Source organism: Emydura macquarii, unplaced genomic scaffold (genome assembly GCF_026122565.2).
Source record: "Emydura macquarii macquarii isolate MOO-44397 ecotype Brisbane River unplaced genomic scaffold, CSIRO-AGI_Emac_v2 contig_2676, whole genome shotgun sequence".
Classification (NCBI taxonomy): Eukaryota; Metazoa; Chordata; order Testudines; family Chelidae; genus Emydura; species Emydura macquarii.
Window position 1 is genome coordinate 37,777,501 of NW_027132813.1, and position 17,695 is coordinate 37,795,195.

General features: G+C 39.4%; 1 protein-coding gene across 13 annotated transcripts in view; it reads left to right on the forward strand.

The window, feature by feature from the left end:
* The window catches only part of EHBP1 (EH domain binding protein 1), a 313,842-nt gene that overhangs the window by 245,789 nt on the left and 50,358 nt on the right, over window positions 1-17,695 (forward strand). For 8 of the 13 annotated variants that reach the window (XM_067565220.1, XM_067565223.1, XM_067565221.1 and 5 more), the window contains 2 exons: window positions 3,237-3,384; window positions 16,842-16,955. In XM_067565220.1, coding sequence (XP_067421321.1) covers window positions 3,237-3,384; window positions 16,842-16,955 — 262 coding nt within the window. The remainder of the gene's footprint in view (window positions 1-3,236; window positions 3,385-16,841; window positions 16,956-17,695) is intronic. The other 5 variants (XM_067565228.1, XM_067565229.1, XM_067565230.1 and 2 more) reach the window with 3 other exon arrangements.

Here is a 17,695-nt window from a genome sequence, read left to right on the forward strand (position 1 = left end):
GTTTTAAGCTGGTCTTTTCTAAATTTCTGATACTGTTGAATGACATCATTGGCAGGGTAATGATCTCGGCAACTACACTGACTGTGTCTCACATTCTGATTCACCTTCACAAATCCATGGCATCATTTTTAGCCAAAGTAATGTCAGTCACTGACATTTGCGGCAAGTACAAAAAGGACCCCCTAATGGCAGCCATTTTTATTTGTTTCTTAAGATCCAAAGACTGCTGAAAGAACAATTGGATAAAGTTGAGGATTGGAGAAGCTTGATTTTCTTGTTCCTGTGAAATGAAACTCTAGTCCTTTTTCTTCTCCTTTTCCTTAAAAGCAGAAGTCTGCTAGGGGGTTGTAGCTGTGTCAAAGCCGTTGGGATGCCACTGCTGATCACTTTAATTACTAGGACTAAGGAGGATAAAATTAAAAGTAGCACCGTTGAAGCAGTGGAAGAAAGCTTGCCGAGATGTCGGTGAACTGTGAAATATAAAAATTGCATACCAATACATTTTTATAGGAAGGAAACAAGGAATTACATTACTTATTCTTGAAGAGTTTGTCCTTAAATGGTGAAGTTTTACTTGCTGTGCATCCATGTGGCAGATTTTTAGACCATTAGAAAGTAATTGAGGTGGAGGAAGAGAGTAAACTTTTATATCTCTCCAGCATGGCGGTTTCATGACAGAGAGATGAAAGATTTACCTTGTTTTCTCTTTAGAATGGACAGTTTTCTAGCATATGTTGTTGTAATCTGAGTTGTCATCTCCCTTTCTTTCCCTGTTGCAAATTCCATGTTTGTGTTTTATGAGCTTTTACCAGGTATTTCTCTTGTTTTTTTGGAAGGGACAATAAAAATATATTGTGCCCTCTATGAATGTTTTTAATTAATTGTTTTTAACTTGCAATTTGTGTATATACTTGAATCAGATCTTTGAGGTGAATTAAACTTAGTGGTTCTTCACAATCATTTCCTCCCTCAAAGCTCAATAATCAACAATTCAAATAATATATTATTGAATTTAAGCTATAAATATGCTGTTTTGTTCTTCTCCACTAGTGATTGAATTTTAATTAGCACAAACACAAGCTACAATCATCTATATTTGCTAAGGTATCCAGAGAATGCTAGTGACTATGCTAATGATTCAGGGATATGAGCTCTTCTCTTTTGAAATCAGCCTACTATATTCTAGGACATCTTTTTCCTAAAGTGTACCTGGCTTGATATTAAATAAGCCATGTACAATAGTGTAGGTTTAGTTGGAACATATGAATATTCAAAGTTAAGCTGTTTAGGTATCTTAAAATAAGTTTGGCAGAGTCCATTTGTAAATTAAATTAAATTAAAACCACAAATTCACCTGTGTTAGGAGTGACAAGATGGAAATATTTGAACAATTTCACTTCATGTAAACTCAAATTTAATAAATGTTGCCAAATACAGTTGGTTGAAATAAAATTGGTTGCTTTGTCAGTTGGCTGGCTGTAAATTAAATTAAACTGATTTATTGAAGTGCATACTAGACATAGAAGGTTTCTAGTTTTCTTTCTTGTGTGTCCTTTAACAAATAAGTTTTTGACAGAACTGTTACTCTGTGCCTGGGAAGTTAAGGTGTGAGAAATCAAACAAAGCAAATACGCCATCCTGCTGAAGAGCTTGCAGGGCCCAAGCAAAATTGTCTTTATAGTGTTAGGACATGAGCAGAAAAGTAAATCAAGGCAATCTGATAGGGAACCAGAATTCTGTCAGTCAGGCTCAAGATATTGTGCTGTGTCTATATACTTTGTTTACTGTAGGGTTTTATGAGTTGTAACCTGCCCATGCAAGCTGTTAATGAGGCTAAATCTTGCTGCTTGAGGATTGAATTACAGCACACCTCTGGGCTAATGGTTATAAACAGAAAGTCCCATTAGGGCTGCATTCTGATTCATTCATTTGCATTTTTTCTATTGTACCAAGAACAATGATGAGTAAATAGCTACAAACAAACAATCTACATGGAAATGGGTAAAAGGTACCTAATTAGTATTTTGTGCTTGTTTTATTAATGATTGCTGAAACTAAATAGCACTTGGTAGCAGGCTCTTACAAACATTTGCAGGTGTGGAATGTTCAATTTCTTGTTTAGTGGGAATGGTGTTTCAAGTTGCCAATACTGCTTTCTAAAATTAGACTAATTGGTTGTATTCTACCAACATTAACGCCATCTGCAAATGTCTTGATTTCAACAACTATGCTATGTCTACAAGTGTTAAGTTTGAGGTAAATTTGACTTAAAGCCACATGCTTGGTTTTGTTGTATTTATTAGCGTTCATAGTGCAGTAGTGTCTTTTAAACTTTTCCTTAAGTTTGAAAAATGCACGTTTTGACAAATAAAGTTTAAACTTCATTTTCCTTACCTATCTGTGTATTTCAATAAGTTTGATTAAACCTATATTTTTTAATTTGTTATGTGTTACTCCGTTTCAGAAATATGTGTATGAAAAGTTTACTATTGGTTGTAATTAGTTATGGGATTGAAATTTTATACTGCTATAATGTTGCATTTAATTTTTTAACAGAACATGGCTAACTTGAATGGTTCCCTTACAAAAACACATGATATTTGTTATTGGAAAATATTTGCAGTTACTATACTTAACCCAACAAAGAGACATTTTAAAGCTAGAAAAATTCTTTTGTGCCCTAGAGGCTCCATCAACAGGTTAAATTTAAGTTAAAATTTATATTTAAAAAAAGATGTATTAATTGAAGTGCAAGGATCAAATTCTTCTCTTACTTCAGATTTACATCAGTATAGCATTCTTGAAGTCAATGGAGTTGCTTGTGTAACTGAGAGCAGTATCTGACCCCTGATTCTAGTATTATGGTAGAATATTCCTCTGTCTAGTAATTCATTTTAATAAAATCTGTTCTGCAGCCATAATAACATTTTTGTAGCTATTGTTTTGAGACAAAAGTTTCCGACAATTGTTTGCATGATATTTTACAGGTATAATCATTTTTATGTGGTTTAAATTACAAATGATGACATTTTTAGTATATAATAATTTTGTATATGTTAAAAAAAACCCGGATGTCTTTAAAAATTGTGGTGTGACACCCAACTGATATGGAGCATCCTGTTTATAATGTGGGCCAAGCACCATGCTGTAAACCAGTTACTATCATGATGATCAGATTGAGAATGAAATTGCATTTCTGTCAATTACTGAGTTGGCAACTGTTCAATATATCTTAGCAGCAAGATGAAGAGCGACGTCGGCAGCTGAGAGAGAGAGCTCGTCAGCTAATAGCAGAAGCTCGATCTGGAGTGAAGATGTCAGAACTTCCTGCCTACACTGAAATGGCTGCAGAAAAGTTGAAAGAAAGGTCAAAGGCATCTGGAGGTGAGTTAGGGAACCTCATATCTTATTCCTGTAGCAGCCTAGATATACCAGAGAGGACCTTTTTTGGGTATCACTTTTATTCACACTTCAAAATATTGCAAGAAATTGTTGTTCAGCAGGTACACATAACAAAGGACTGGCAATGGATAGGTTTTCCAAATCAGGATTATTTCACTTAATTTCAAACAGTTAAAAGAATGGTGCATATGTTACAGCAAGAATATGACTATATAGGCAATAACCATTGGCTAATATTGGCTATTAAACTACAGATTTGACATTACCCCTACATTTTTAGAATTGCATAAAGTATTAGTCATATGGAAATTGTGTGGCTAAAATCTCTGGAGTTTTTTGAAAATGTAGTAGTTACACTTGACCTCTGGGGGGGAGTACATTATAAAGATTTAAGAAACTTGAATTTAAAAAAACCCCAAAACCTAGCTAGTAAGACTGTTTTTGAAGGGAACTTTGAAGAAGTCCTGTGGCATTATGTTATTTTCATTCATTATAACCTGGGAGGCTGGAGCAATAATCTTTTGATTTTAAATGGCAGTCTTTTGACAAACCACTTAACTTTACAGTTTTTGAGTTGTGTATTACTGTAATATTACTAAACTGACTTTGAAATGTCATTAAAATTCATATAACTGCCAGTGCTCCAAGCTGGAGTAATGTAGTGTCACTCAAATTCAAATAGGTACTGAACACATTTTCAGTCCAGGCTCCTTGTTCTTTTAGTGTCTCCTAAATATGCTAAGGCGTAATTATTTGTCTCATACTAACCCATAATTGTAAGCACAAATGTCAGGTGAATCCAACTTTATGTTTATTTTGCTAGATCTAGGTTCACTGATTATATGTTTTCTTTCTGTGTTCAGTACACTTTTAAATATGTTCCTTTTAGTTAGTGTTACATCTGACTTGCACCATAGCTCTTCCAGTCCCTACTGCATTTAACACTGAAGCTAAGAATGGCTGGATAGCCGTTGTATGTTTCCATTTAGGTCTGATCTTTGGTTTGCCTCCATTCACCCAGTAAATGAAGCATGGCAGGATGTCTCCAGTGTGGGGCTGCTCTTCAGTTCTGAATTCATCCTAAGTAGGGAAAACATGGCCTTGATGTGGAATAAGCTGTTCAGACTTTATGAAAACTCCTCTAAGCTAATGAAAATATTGCTTCAAAGCGTGCTCAAGCTGTGAGGTACAATAGCAAACGCCTTTAAAAAATGGTTACTGCTCATTTTTTCATTGCAGCCTTTCCTAATTTGTTCCATATACTTGTATTAAACACTCTGGGCCAAATTTAGACTTGGCTGATGCAGGTACTACTTCCATGGAAGTGCGTGGGCCAAATTCATTGGTGATGTATATAGTAATATAGGTTACACATTGAGGGTAAGTTAGTTAGAAAATGAATAAAATGGCAAAGTAGTGTAAATTGAAACCAATTTGTCATTCTTTATCTAACTTAAATATTTATCATTTTATCCCGCTTTACTTTACTTTACTTTACACTGACATTATCCAATTATACCGGCCTGATTGTTGCTTTAGTTGCTTTTCCTGCTACACTTCCTCCTTCTACCTCTGAGTATAAAATACACTTGTTTTACACATACTTTGAATGCCAAATTGGTTACAAATTACACAGCTTTGTTACTTGCACCCACTTTCTGACCACTTACACCAACATATATTTCACCATAGAATATGGTGCTCCATGTTTAAAATTCCTATTGATTTTTTCTGTTGACCAGGTCTTTCCTTCATTAAATCTGTAAGTTCCCTCAGAGATAGTCTTGCAGCTGACCCTAGCACAAATAGTCTTTTAGTTTCTATCTTCCTTTATTCTCTTCAGAATTTTCTGTGCTCTAGAGAGGACCAATCTTCATCTCCCTTTCCTAAACAATAAAAACCAAGGGTGAAATCCTAGCAGCAGTGAAGTTAATAGCAAAACATCCACTGATTTCAGTGAGGCCAGGATTTCATCCCTAGTTTCTCTAACTCTTCTGAATAAAGTCCTCAGGCTCCTTCATTAGTCTTCCATTTTGTCACTATTTCAAGAATACTTGATAGCTCTTTAGCAGTATATTAATAAGATTTTAGATCAAGATTCTGCTGTTACTAATATTGAGTACTAACTCTTTACCTGTTTGGTTGTACTGATTTCCGTGATGACTAATTGCAGCGTGAGATAGAACTCAACAGGAATAAAGGTGTCAGAATCTGGCTACTTGAGTTTTTATCACTGTAACATCTGATATTCATTAACAATTGTATTTTAATTGTATGGCCATTTGGCATATTTTCTATTTTTATATATACTATGCCCAACATCCTTGGGTTACATTCTCTACATTGATTTCATCTGCCCATATACTAGTCTGGCCAAGTTATTTGAACTTATGTTGCACTTCTATTTTGTGTTATCTCTCCACTCTGATTCCCCCTTACTCTTGTTTATGTGAACATTTATCACTTTCCTACGTGTTCATTCTTCCATATTTTTCACATAAAGTGAACAATCATCTTATTATTTATTTTTGTGGTACATACTCAACCTTCTCCACATTCTTCCATCTCGTCATTCACAGTATGTCTTTGTTTTCCAAATCATTCTTTACTCATGTAGCTCCTCCTCCTTCTAACAAGAGGCCTTTCTTGTTAACTTTACTAAGGAACAGTTGAATGAAACTTAGTTAACATTTTTTTTAAATCCAAGTAAGTTACAGTGGCCCAGATCCTGAAAAGTATTTAGGCACCTAACTCCTATTGATGGTGATACAACCCTTAAATATTTTTGCGGAACTGGCTGGGCCTATATGTCTACTGCTCATTCCTTCAGTGTTTTATTTGCTAAAAAAATTGGATTTAATAGACAAGATCTTTTTTTATCTGGAAGTACTATCCTTAATTATGTTATATGCTTGCAGGTGTTCTGTTCCCCTATATGATAGTTTAAGTCAAGCTTACAATTTTTCTAGATCTTCTATATATCTCTTCTTACTACATGTTTAATTAGCCTCTCTTTTTCTCTCTCTCTCTCCCCCCACTCTCCTCCGCCCCTCCCTCCCCCCATATTGATTTGTACATCCCGATTTCCAAAAAGAGGTATTAATTAAATCTACTGAACCCTTCTCTCTTTTTTCACTTCCTTCGGAAAGATGGCACTAGTTCATTTCTGGAGTTTTAAATTTTTTAAATTAATTTCTTGCTTACTTTTGTGGGTGAAATTCTAATCTTCAATATTTCTACTTACTAATTGAGAAATTTCTGTTTTGGCATTAACAGTACAGCCTCATTTGAAAGCCTTGATTTAATCATGACCTGGAAAATCCATTTGCCTGTTGCAAGTAGAAATCTTTCCTGGATAAGCAGCATCAACCTCTGTAGAATGCAAGCTTTCGGGCAGCTATTTAGTAGGAGGAGATATCAGGGGGAGAAGAAAGGGGCACAGAAAGAGAGAGAGAGAGAGAAAAAATATTCCATCTCCCTTCCGGCAGATGGAAGCATTTGTGGTGGGAGCTTCAAATATAGAAGATTCCTACTAGCTGGAGGCTGATATGTTGAGTTGGGTCCAGGAACAGCACCCTGATAGGAATCCAAACACTCTCCCCTTTCCCAGCAGCTCAGAAGCAGTAGAGTTAGCATTTATCTGGGCATTGTTCTTGAACAGGGAGGCCCCATCTTTCACATCCGTGATTTGCAAGTATGTTAAGTTCATTTACTATTTGGTTTCTGCCATATACCCAACCCGTAATTAGGATGGCATGTTTGTGAGGGTGTGGTTGAGTAGGTAGCTGTGGGGGAGTGGGCAGGAAAGAGAGGAAACAATTGATGAGATACGTTAGAAAAGATCACTATGGTATTGAGTGAGAGATTTTGGTGAGAAAAAGTGGGGGGGAATACAGACCAAAAATATGGGGGAGGAGATAAAGAATACAGTGTAAGAAATGAGAGAAAGAAAGAAGAAATAGATGTTGAAAGCAGCGTAGGAAAAGATACACCATGATCTGTTATAGCAAAAAAAAAAAAAAAAAAAAGGGTTGGGGGTGGAGGGTGGAAGCACTAAGAAAAGCAAGAGAGACTTAGTAAGTTACTGTTTTAAAAATGTATTAATTAGAGAGTTAGCTGACAATATTGTTATAATTATATACAATAAACACTGCACAACTGTTCTGTTCTTTAGGGTGTCCACACTGGGAAAAAAAAAAAAGCCCCACAGCAGCATGTCTCAGAGCTCGGGTCCACAGACTTGGGCTTGCAACGCTCATGCTATGGTGCTAAAAATAGCCAGATAGACATTCCGGCTCAGGCTGGAGGTTGGGCTCTGACACCAACCCCTCTCCCCACCCCACCCCACCACCACCACCACCACCACCCTCAGGCTTCAGAGCCCAAGCTCCAGTCTGAACCAGAATGTCGGTTTGTCTATTTTTAGCATCCTAGCACAATCCCCGCAAGTCTGAATCTGCAGACCTGGGCTCTTGGGGGGTGTTTTAGGGAGGGCATGGCAGCACAGGTATCCTCACCCAGACTAATAAACTTAGTCCTCGAGCTAGTAGGTATCAAGTAAATATTTCAAGTTCTGGATTTCATTTTTTTAGCAATATCGACCTTTCTTTGTAATTATCACTAAAGGCCCTCTGGTTGCTTATATTTTTGTAAAATTTGATTTCTACCTTCTGCCTTCCTTTTATTCTCCACTTTTGCTTTCTTTGTCAGTGTTCATACTCTCCTAACTGCATTCTGTAATCTTAAAGCCCACTCCGTGCCTGATGTTTTAAAACAAAAGCCGTGTGAATATAGGGCTTGAAAAGTGTCGCAGTCATGCTGTGGAGACTGAAGACCTCTCTTTGTCTCCAGAAAAGTATAATATAGGCAGCTGTAGTGCAAGCTTGCTCACACTCCCATCCGCCAGTGTGGCTCAACCAGGGCTGACCTTAAGGGTGGGCGATGAGGGGGGCATCGTCCGAGTACCACAAGCTGGCAGACCTGGGCTTCCAGAGGGGGATGAGTGCAGGGGAACCCAGAGCTGGAGCCCCTGGTCAATCGGCAGGGGCAGGCAATGCCACCTGGAGGTGCTAGCCTGGCGAGGAGATGCAACCAGCAAGGCTAGCCCCTGAGAAGCCTGCGGGCCAGCCCCTGGCCCCACTTTCACCTGCTGTCCTCCACCTAGGTGGTCAGGGGATGTATGGCTAGAGGAGCCCGCAGGCTTAGAAACTCCTCCCTGTGCGACCTCACCGGGCTCCAGGGCCAGGAGCTGGTCCTTGCACCATGCGCCCCATGCTGCTGTTCTCAAACTCAAAGAAAGAGCGCCAAAATACAAGTTTTCACACGGTGTCATTTTCCCTACGGCCAGCCGTGGGCTCAACCCTGACAAAAGCCTTGTCTGCACAAGGAAATTTTACCAAATTAGTTAATCGGTTTAGAATCTGATGCCATTGGTTTAGACACTGATGTAGTTAAACTGGTGCCACCCCCTTTTGTGTAGATGCTCTTAAATCAGTTCAAGAGTACCTTATGTCAATTTAACTTAAGAAGGTAAGGAATCAATTTAAGCTAAATTGATATAAAATACTCTTAAACTGAAATAACAGGGTCCACACAAGGGTGTTGCACCAATTTAATTTAATCAGTTTCTAAACTGATTGAGTTAAATTGGTACAATTTTCTCATGTAAGTGAGGCCTTTAAAGGAACCACTTTTAGGGGTAAGAGGATAATTCAGGCTTCTTGTCCAGACCTGACAACAAGAGTGCCAATTTTTGGTGATTTTTGTGCTACAGCTCACCTATGTCTGGTGTTTTTTACCTCTCGTGCCTCTGACTTATCCTGGTTTGATCTTTGAACACCCTTATTCATCGGCATTTCTTGTTTATAATCTAATGTATTTCTTGATGAATGGTATACATAAGCTTTGTACTTACTGTATTTTAAAATACCTTTGAACAATTTTTCATTTTCCTTCTGGGCTCTTTTCTTTCATTGCTTTATCCTAGTACTTTCCACATTCTTCCAAAATTCCTTATGCTGAAATTCTTACTTTTTTCCATTTTTCTCTCTCTTCAGTCCAAACTTAAAACTGCAAATAAAACAAAAAATCAATCTCAATACTGAAAATATCTGAAATTAACCTCAGTATCACAGTATCTAAATATCACAGTATTAGATATTACAGTATCTAAAGTATATATTATGCAATTAAAGAAAAAGGCAGTCATTTACTACAAGTATTCAATCAGTATCCAAAAACCTAAATAATGTTAAATATATTATTTTTGTTCTTACCTTTCATTGCCTTGAATATCTCAGTGCTTTTCTGGATGAGTGGCTAACAGATTGCTAACATTCTTGGGAACTCGATAAGTATGTTCTTCTTCTCCATATCCCTATGGGTGCTCCACTTCAGATGTGACCCATGTGGCTTTGATCAGAGATTTTCATTAGCAATGTCTGTTTGCCCTGCATATTTGCAGCTGATATCCTCATGCCCTGCACCAAGGCTTTGTCAGGCTGCACGGGTGAACCACCAATGGTTCCTTTTCAGTCACTTTGGTCAGAGACAGAGCTTAGCATGTCCACATTGTGCTGCCTCAGCTTCTTGCTGACTTAGTTCTATCTTAGTTTAGTTTAGTTTAGCTTGTTAGTTAGTTAGTAGCAGTTAATTACTCGTTAGCTGAGAGATTGTTTTATTTCCTCCAGGGAAATCCTCCCTTTGAGAGGCATTCCTAGTTCACTATGGTTTGAACGTTGCTTCTTGTGTAGAGAGGGTATCATAGTCAGCAACAGACGCTCCAAGTTTATTCACTGTCTGGGAAGGTCGTATGTCTCACAGAAGTATAACTTCTGTTTAGCCCTCAAATCCAGGGCACAGAAGAACTGAGAAATCAACTGTGACTGTTAATGGTGGAGCACTCCCTTCGTCTTGCTTCAGAGCCAGATCAGGAGAATTTCCCTCTGCATCAGTTTCTGGGGGTCTCTAGCACTTAGGTATCTCTGTGCAACACTCTTCTAGAAAGGGAAAAGCTTCAGAGACTTCCTCTAAAAATCCCAAGAAGAGTAGCTCTAACTCTCCTTTTAGGAATCCATCTCAGAAAGACCTCGCTGTCCAAGGTCAACAGCCTCAGAGACTTCATTCTTGAGGGTTGGTACTGTAGAGGCAAAAGGCTTCTCCAGTACCAGCAAGTTGGGAAAATCATGTATCTCTTCTAAGAATAAACATGGCTCTGAGAAGGCTTTGGCATCGTCTAGTGGAGATGGTCAGAGCGAACATAGAAGATCAGTACCATCAGACTTGACCCTTTTCTTGATACCTCTATCGAGCTCTTCAGTACCATGTAAGACTAAGCCTCATCTATGTTAGTGCTGTTTGTGAAGCACTCACAACTGTCAGTACTATCGCAGGGACAAGCATATCAGGCCATTAGTACCACAACTCCGCTCAGTGCTGCAACTTCACTCAGCACCGCAAGACCTTAGGTACCTGAAGGACTTATCGGTGACTGCTGAACCAGAGTCTCCATTGCTTTCGGGTACTGAGCATCTCTCAGTACTGAGGGCCACTCGCTCTCCAAACCCTTATACATCCCCGGTACCATCACCTCTCTTCGGTCCGAGCTCCCCTGTTAGAGGAAAAAGGGGATGATGATGGAGACCTACCTTCAGTATCTATCATCAATATCCGTCCAGGGTTCTCCTATGTACCCATGTAGGAACTCCCTTTCTCAGAGGGACTGGAAGATGTCCAGGGACCTCATCATTCTTGGTGGGAGAAACCCTGGATGCTGCCCTCCTCCCTCATGTGATCCTTAATGGACATATTGGCCTCCCTAGGCAGCTTATTGCAGACAGTTCTCCAGGGCCCCAACACTCTCCCACTGGGACAATAGGAAGACTCAAGCTTCTCCTCCCCACCACCAAAAGGAAATATTCCAGAATCAGACAGCTAGGGCAGACAAAGAAGTTACCCCTTGAACTATCTTCTCATCCTCTTTGCTGAATGAGGTGGTAATGGCATCTCCTACATCTGTGACCAATGATTTTTGGCATTTTCAAGACCTCATTAAACAGGTGGCAGACTCCCTACAGATACCTCTTGAGGAGGTTAAAAAATCTCAGCACAAGCTGTTGGATATTCTTCACTCTGCAACACCATCCAGAGTTGCCCTTCTTATCAACAAGGCTCTGCTGCATTCTGCAAAAACAATTTGGCAAACCCCGGAAACAGTGACCCCTACATGTAAGAGAGCTGATAAACTTATCATGTTCCCACCAAAGACTCTATTTTCTCACCCTCCCCTCAACTTTCTAGTGGTAGACACAGTGAACAAACAGGGCAAACAACACATAATTCCAATCTGCAGACTACTTTCCGTACTTTAGATCTCAGGAGGGCATTAGCCTTCTATCTAGATAGGACTGAATCATTTAGTAAATCTCCTAGTCTTTTCATTTCTTTTACAGACAGATCTAAAGGTTATGCTGTTTCTCTCCAAAGACTATCAAAATGGATTTCTGGGTGTATTATTGCTTGTTACAGAGCAGCCGGTATTCTACCTCCTTCTAGTGTGACAGCTCACTCTAATAAGTCTCAATCTACATCTATGGCTTTACTTAAAAATGTCCCAGTATCTGAGATCTGCGGAGCTGCTACATGGTCTTCGGTACATACCATCTTCAGGCACTATGCCTTAGTTGTTGCCGCTACATGTGATACAGCAGTTGGCAATGCAGTTCTTTTCTCTGTTCTGGACTCAATTCCAAAGCTCCCTCCTTCTTATGGGGAGACTGCTCAGGAGACAATTGAAGTAGAGCACCCATAGGGACGCTACTCAAAGAAGAAAGAGAAGTTATGCACCATTTGCAGTAACTATAGTTCTTTGAGATGTGTGTCCCTATGGGTGCTCCACTACCCACCCTCCTTCCCCTCTGCTTCAGAGTTTCCTTCTGAGACATGGTGGTGGAGAAGGAATTGATGGCCCACTGAGGCTGATATAGCCTCCATGCAGGGCACAAAGGTATCGGCAGCACATGCACAAGCTGAACGGACACTGCTAATGAAAACCTCCAAATGAAGGTGTGTGGGGCACATGTGCACCTGAAGTGGAGCACCCATAGGGGGACACATCTCGAAGAACTACAGTTATTGCACCTGTAAGTAACCTCTCTTTCTCTCCCTACAAGCAAGGCTAGCCCTAGTACTTTGGTGCCCTATAAAGAAAAAGGGATTTAGTATCCCTCTTCCAAGATAGGCCCCATCTTTCCTTGTCTTCCACCCTGCTCATCAATCCTCTTGATTCTCTACTTATTCCAGTTCCTACTTTAAAAAAATAAAAACCCTCTTCACTGTTTTCCAGCTGAGCTGCTTGCAGCCTGCCATTTTAAGTTCCAACTTCCAGGATGCACTCTAGGATACTTTGTACTGAGTGCCACAGAGTTTCAAAGAAGATGCTATGACAGCCAGCAGAAAGGACTCGGGGCTTATCTCAGAAGTGAAGGCAGTGGCTGGAAAAAATTAGATATACTCTTTGAAGAACTGGAACATATAGTGCTCTCCCCAGACTTCAAGGCAGGGGCACCTAAGATTGCTGCTGCTTTAAAACCTTCAGTATTGTCCTCAGTCTATTTTTTTTTTTAGCCCACCCACCTCTTCTCTTTTCCCCGCTTCACTTCCTGATGCTTTGAACATCCCCATCTTCTTCACTCCCATGCCTCCTTGATGCATTAAATAGCTTAAGTCCAGATTGTAGGCCCAGGTATCCAAAAGTAAACAGGGACAAAAAGTGTATATTGTGGAGTCCTTAATGCTTCCTGAAATACTCCAACTTCTCTCCCACAATTAGATCATTACTAATAACATTATCTCTGGCACAACTAACACTCCCTTACCCAGTTCCTCACATCAGGACCAATAATATTGCTTCTACTTACCCTTTATCAACCTTTCCCTTCCAAGTAGCCCAATCTACTAAATGGCTACAACTCAATATGCATCTTGCCACCAAAAGCATTTTTCAGGACCATCCAATTCCTAGAATCATAGGACCGTAAGGTTAGAAGGGACCACAAGGGTCATCTAGTTCAGTGGTTCTCAACCAGGGTTACACGTACCCCTGGGGGTGTGCAGAGGTCTTTCAGGGGGTACATCAACTCATCTAGATATTTGCCTAGTTTTATAACAGGCTACGTAAAAAGCACTAGCAAATTCAGTATAAACTAAAATTTCATACAAACCACGACTTGTTTATACTGCTCTATATACTATATACTGAAATGTAAACACAATTTTTATATTCCAGTTGACTTATTTTATAATTATATGGTAAAAATGAGAAAGTAAGCAATTTTTCAGTAATAGTGTGCTGTGGCACTTTTGTATTTTTATGTCTGATTTTGTAAGCAAGTTGTTTTTAAATGACTACACACTTGGGACTAGACAAGACAAATCAGACTCCTGAAAGGGGTATAGTAGTCTGGAAAGGTTGAGAGCCACTGATCTAGTCTAACCCCCTGCCAAGATACAAGATTTGTTGGGTCTAAACCATCCAAGACAGACGGCTATCCAGCCAACTTCTGAAAACCTCCAGTGAAGCAGCTTCCACAACCTCCCAAGGCAGTCTGCTCCAGTGTCCTACTGTTCTTACAGTTAGGAAGTTTTTCCTGAGATTTAATCTAAATCTGCTATGCTATAGTTTGAACCCATTTCCTCTTTTCCTGCCCTCTGTGGCAAGCGAGAACAACTTTTCTCCATCTTTTTATGGCAGCCTTTCAAGTACTTGAAGACCATTATCATGTCCTCCCTTAATCTCCTCTTTTCCAAACTAAACAGTTCCTTCAGCCTTTGCTCATATGATTTGCATTCCATCCCTTTGATCATCTTTGTCACTTGCCTCTGGGTCTTTTCCAGTTTCTGTACATCCTTTCTGTACATTGGTGACCAAAATTGGACACAGTATTCAGCTGAGGCCTAACCAGCACTGAGTAGAGCGATACTATCACCTCCCATGACTTACATGCTGTGCTTTTGTTAATGCAACCTAAAATTGCATTTGCTTTTTTTGCAACAGCATCACATTGCTGACTCATGTTGTGGTTGTGATCCACCACAACTCCCAGATCCTTCTTGGCTGCTACCAAGCCAGTTATCCCCCATTCTGTATTTGTGCATTTGGTTTTTCTTCCCTAAGTGTAGCACCTTACATTTATCATTGTTGTCTATAGCCCAGTTCTCCAATTTATCAAGATCACTCTGAATTTTAACTCTATCCTCCCACATTTGGCAACCCCTCCAGCTTTGTGTCTTCTGCAAATTTGATCAGTATATGCTCTATTCCTACATCCAGCTCATTAATAAAGATGTTAAACAACCCCCAACCCAGAACAGATCCCTGTGAAACCCCACTTGAGACCTCCTTCCAACCTGACATCATTCCATTAATAGTTATTCTTTGTTTGCAGTTGTTTAACCAATTATGTATGCACTTAATGGTAGTTCCGCCGAGCCCACATTTCTCCAGCTTACTTGTCAGAATGTCATGTGGGACTGTGTCAAAAGCCTTGCAGAAGTCTGGGTACATTATATAATGCCCATTCTGACCTCAGATCCCCTTCTAATCCTCCCCATAGCATTGCCTTAGTCCTCCCAGTCCCCCTACTTTCCCTTTCCCACATAGTTTTACCCCATACCCACGTCTTCTTCCACCTATCTTTCCTATACTTTTTTCCATGTATACTCACACAAAGAGAGAATCCACAAAAGAATTATCCACCTTTTAATCCCCTTCTTTCTCTATCCCACCCTAATAAGATCCGCTGTTAGTTACCCCACACATATTCCTCTACCCACCCCACTCTATCATCTACATCACAGAACTCCTGCTTTTGTTTGTTGCTTCAGATGGACTTGTTGCTGATGTATTTCAAAATGCTTTGCTCCTCTCCATCATAGCAAGAACCAGACTTCAAAGGACCAAAGGTTCACAAAGAACATTAACAGCTGTATTTGGCTGTATCGGCAGTCTAAAAAGGACGTAAGAGTGCACCTTGTTTAGAAGGAAGAGTAGTAGCAAAAAAAAAAAAAATAGGGGGGCTTGAAGAATATGAATTCCAATGATTGTAAAGATGAGCAGGTGGACAAAATAAAAAGCTGTATTCTGTATGCCTTCATGGAAATCTTAAAAAGTTCTGTTGTCAGTAGACATGGACCTGATTTGAGGTTCTGTACATGCCCAAAGTTCAGGGCGTTTGGAGCTAGGGATCAGGCTTAAAAGTGCTGATCCAGATCCCAACGTCACAGAAATGTGGCGGTGTTCAGGGTTAGGGGTTTGGGACTCTATAATTTCTAATGACCATATATGAAATCCTTTGAGTTTGAAATGTATCAAAACAAGTTTTCACTTACCTGCAATTTTAAGTAATAATTATTCTCCAATACTGCTATTTTTCCACATTCCTTCTAATTGCTTCCAACTTCCCTTCATATGTAAAGCCATCCTCTTTCCCTTTCCATTTTCTAAATACCCCTCAGTCAATTTCTCGTGTACATACATGCCTAACCTCAAAAGGCTTCACTTGATATGAAGGAGACTAGAAATTATTAAATAAAATGTAGTTAAACATTTTGAAGGTGTTACCCAGCTTTTACTGACTGCTTTTTAGTGTTACTTATTTTAATTTCACTGTATGTACCGTATATGGCATCTCGATAAAATAAGGAAAGTTGGAGACAGGATTTTTCATGAATTCTGTTCCCGGCTCGGGCATTTACTCATTGCTTGACCTTTCTCAAGTCACCTACCCTTTCTGTGCCTTGGTTTTACCTATCTGCAAAATGAGGATAATAATATCCACCTACTTCATGGGGATTTTATGGGACTTATTTAATTCATGTTTGTGAGCTGCTCTGAGATGCTCCGTGAAAGGGCCTCGTGGAAGTGCAAAGTATAATGAAGATTGTTTATTAAAACTCTATATTCCTTGCCAACAAGCCTCACTATTCAAACTGGGGCTGTGACAAAGCAGTAGGTGCCTACTTGTAGAGATGGTTCTGTCTAATAATGCGTTACTGTGTCAAAGATGAGTCCTAAGCGTGAGGTGATTCACAGCTAGCCTGTTAGAATGCTGAAGGTTGTAAGAAAAAAATGATAACTTAGGTGTTCTTCAACATTGCTCAGACGTCCAGCTCAGTTGAAGACTGTGCCTCAGGCTAAATTTTGCCCTGATTACATCCATTGCACCTCCACTGTGGCCAAGTATGTGTATATATTGAATTGCCTCAGTTGGAAGATATATCCATTAGTGAAAATGGGTACCCCATCTGCAGACTGATTTCATTACTTCAGTTTGCATTTCTTGCCACAGCAGTTCTCAACTGTCACTAAACCACTAATGTTTTTAATGGTATGGTGCATGAACAAGACAAAGTACTAACATTAATACTACCTGTTCCTACAGATGGGGATGAGGATGATAATATTGAGATAAATACTAATGAGGAGATTCCTGAATGCTCTATTACAGAAGGTGGAGATGAACTTACTAACCTAGAAAATGACCTTGATTCTACTGGTAATTTAAATAATGGCTGTTTTGTATATTTTGCATGACTATTACTTCTTCATCATCAATCTCGATGTGTCTTTTATCTATTTAGTAATTTTAGCCTCGCTTTGTGTCTTTTCAAATCTTTTAACCCTTAAGTTCCTTTCACTTTCCTGAATTATTTACTGTCATGCTTATTTCTGGTTCAAATTTAAGATCAACAACAAAAGAAATATTTCAAATACCGATGGATTCCAGCATGTTTCGTGAGGATGAGGTGGGAGTGCACTAACTGCACGAGCAAAGCCATGCAGGTTTTTGTGTTCACAAGTCTCTTGAGGGATTGCACAGGAAAGGCTTGGGAGCATGGTTGGCAATCTAGCCCCGTGTGCTAAAACAGCTGGGAAAAGATTCGGTTTTTTTCTGCTGGTCACTGTCATTTATTTATGTATTTATTTAGATGTTGTGTCACCCAGAATATAGAGCACAAATTCTGCTCATATTTACACCATTGAGTTCTCCCCAGTGGGGGGTGTTTGAGATGTAAACCCAGGACAGAATTGGCCCTAGGTGGTTTACAAAGTTAAAATAACAGCTTTTCTGCACCAATTTTTAAAATCCTGAATATTATTAGAGTGGCATGTACATCACCACTTTACATGCTGGCCAAATAATAATAATTCATAATAATGTTAGCCCCTTACTAGAATTTTAAACCGCAGAAGCTTGAGTTCAGATTCCTCCATTGACACAACTGTGACAGTATT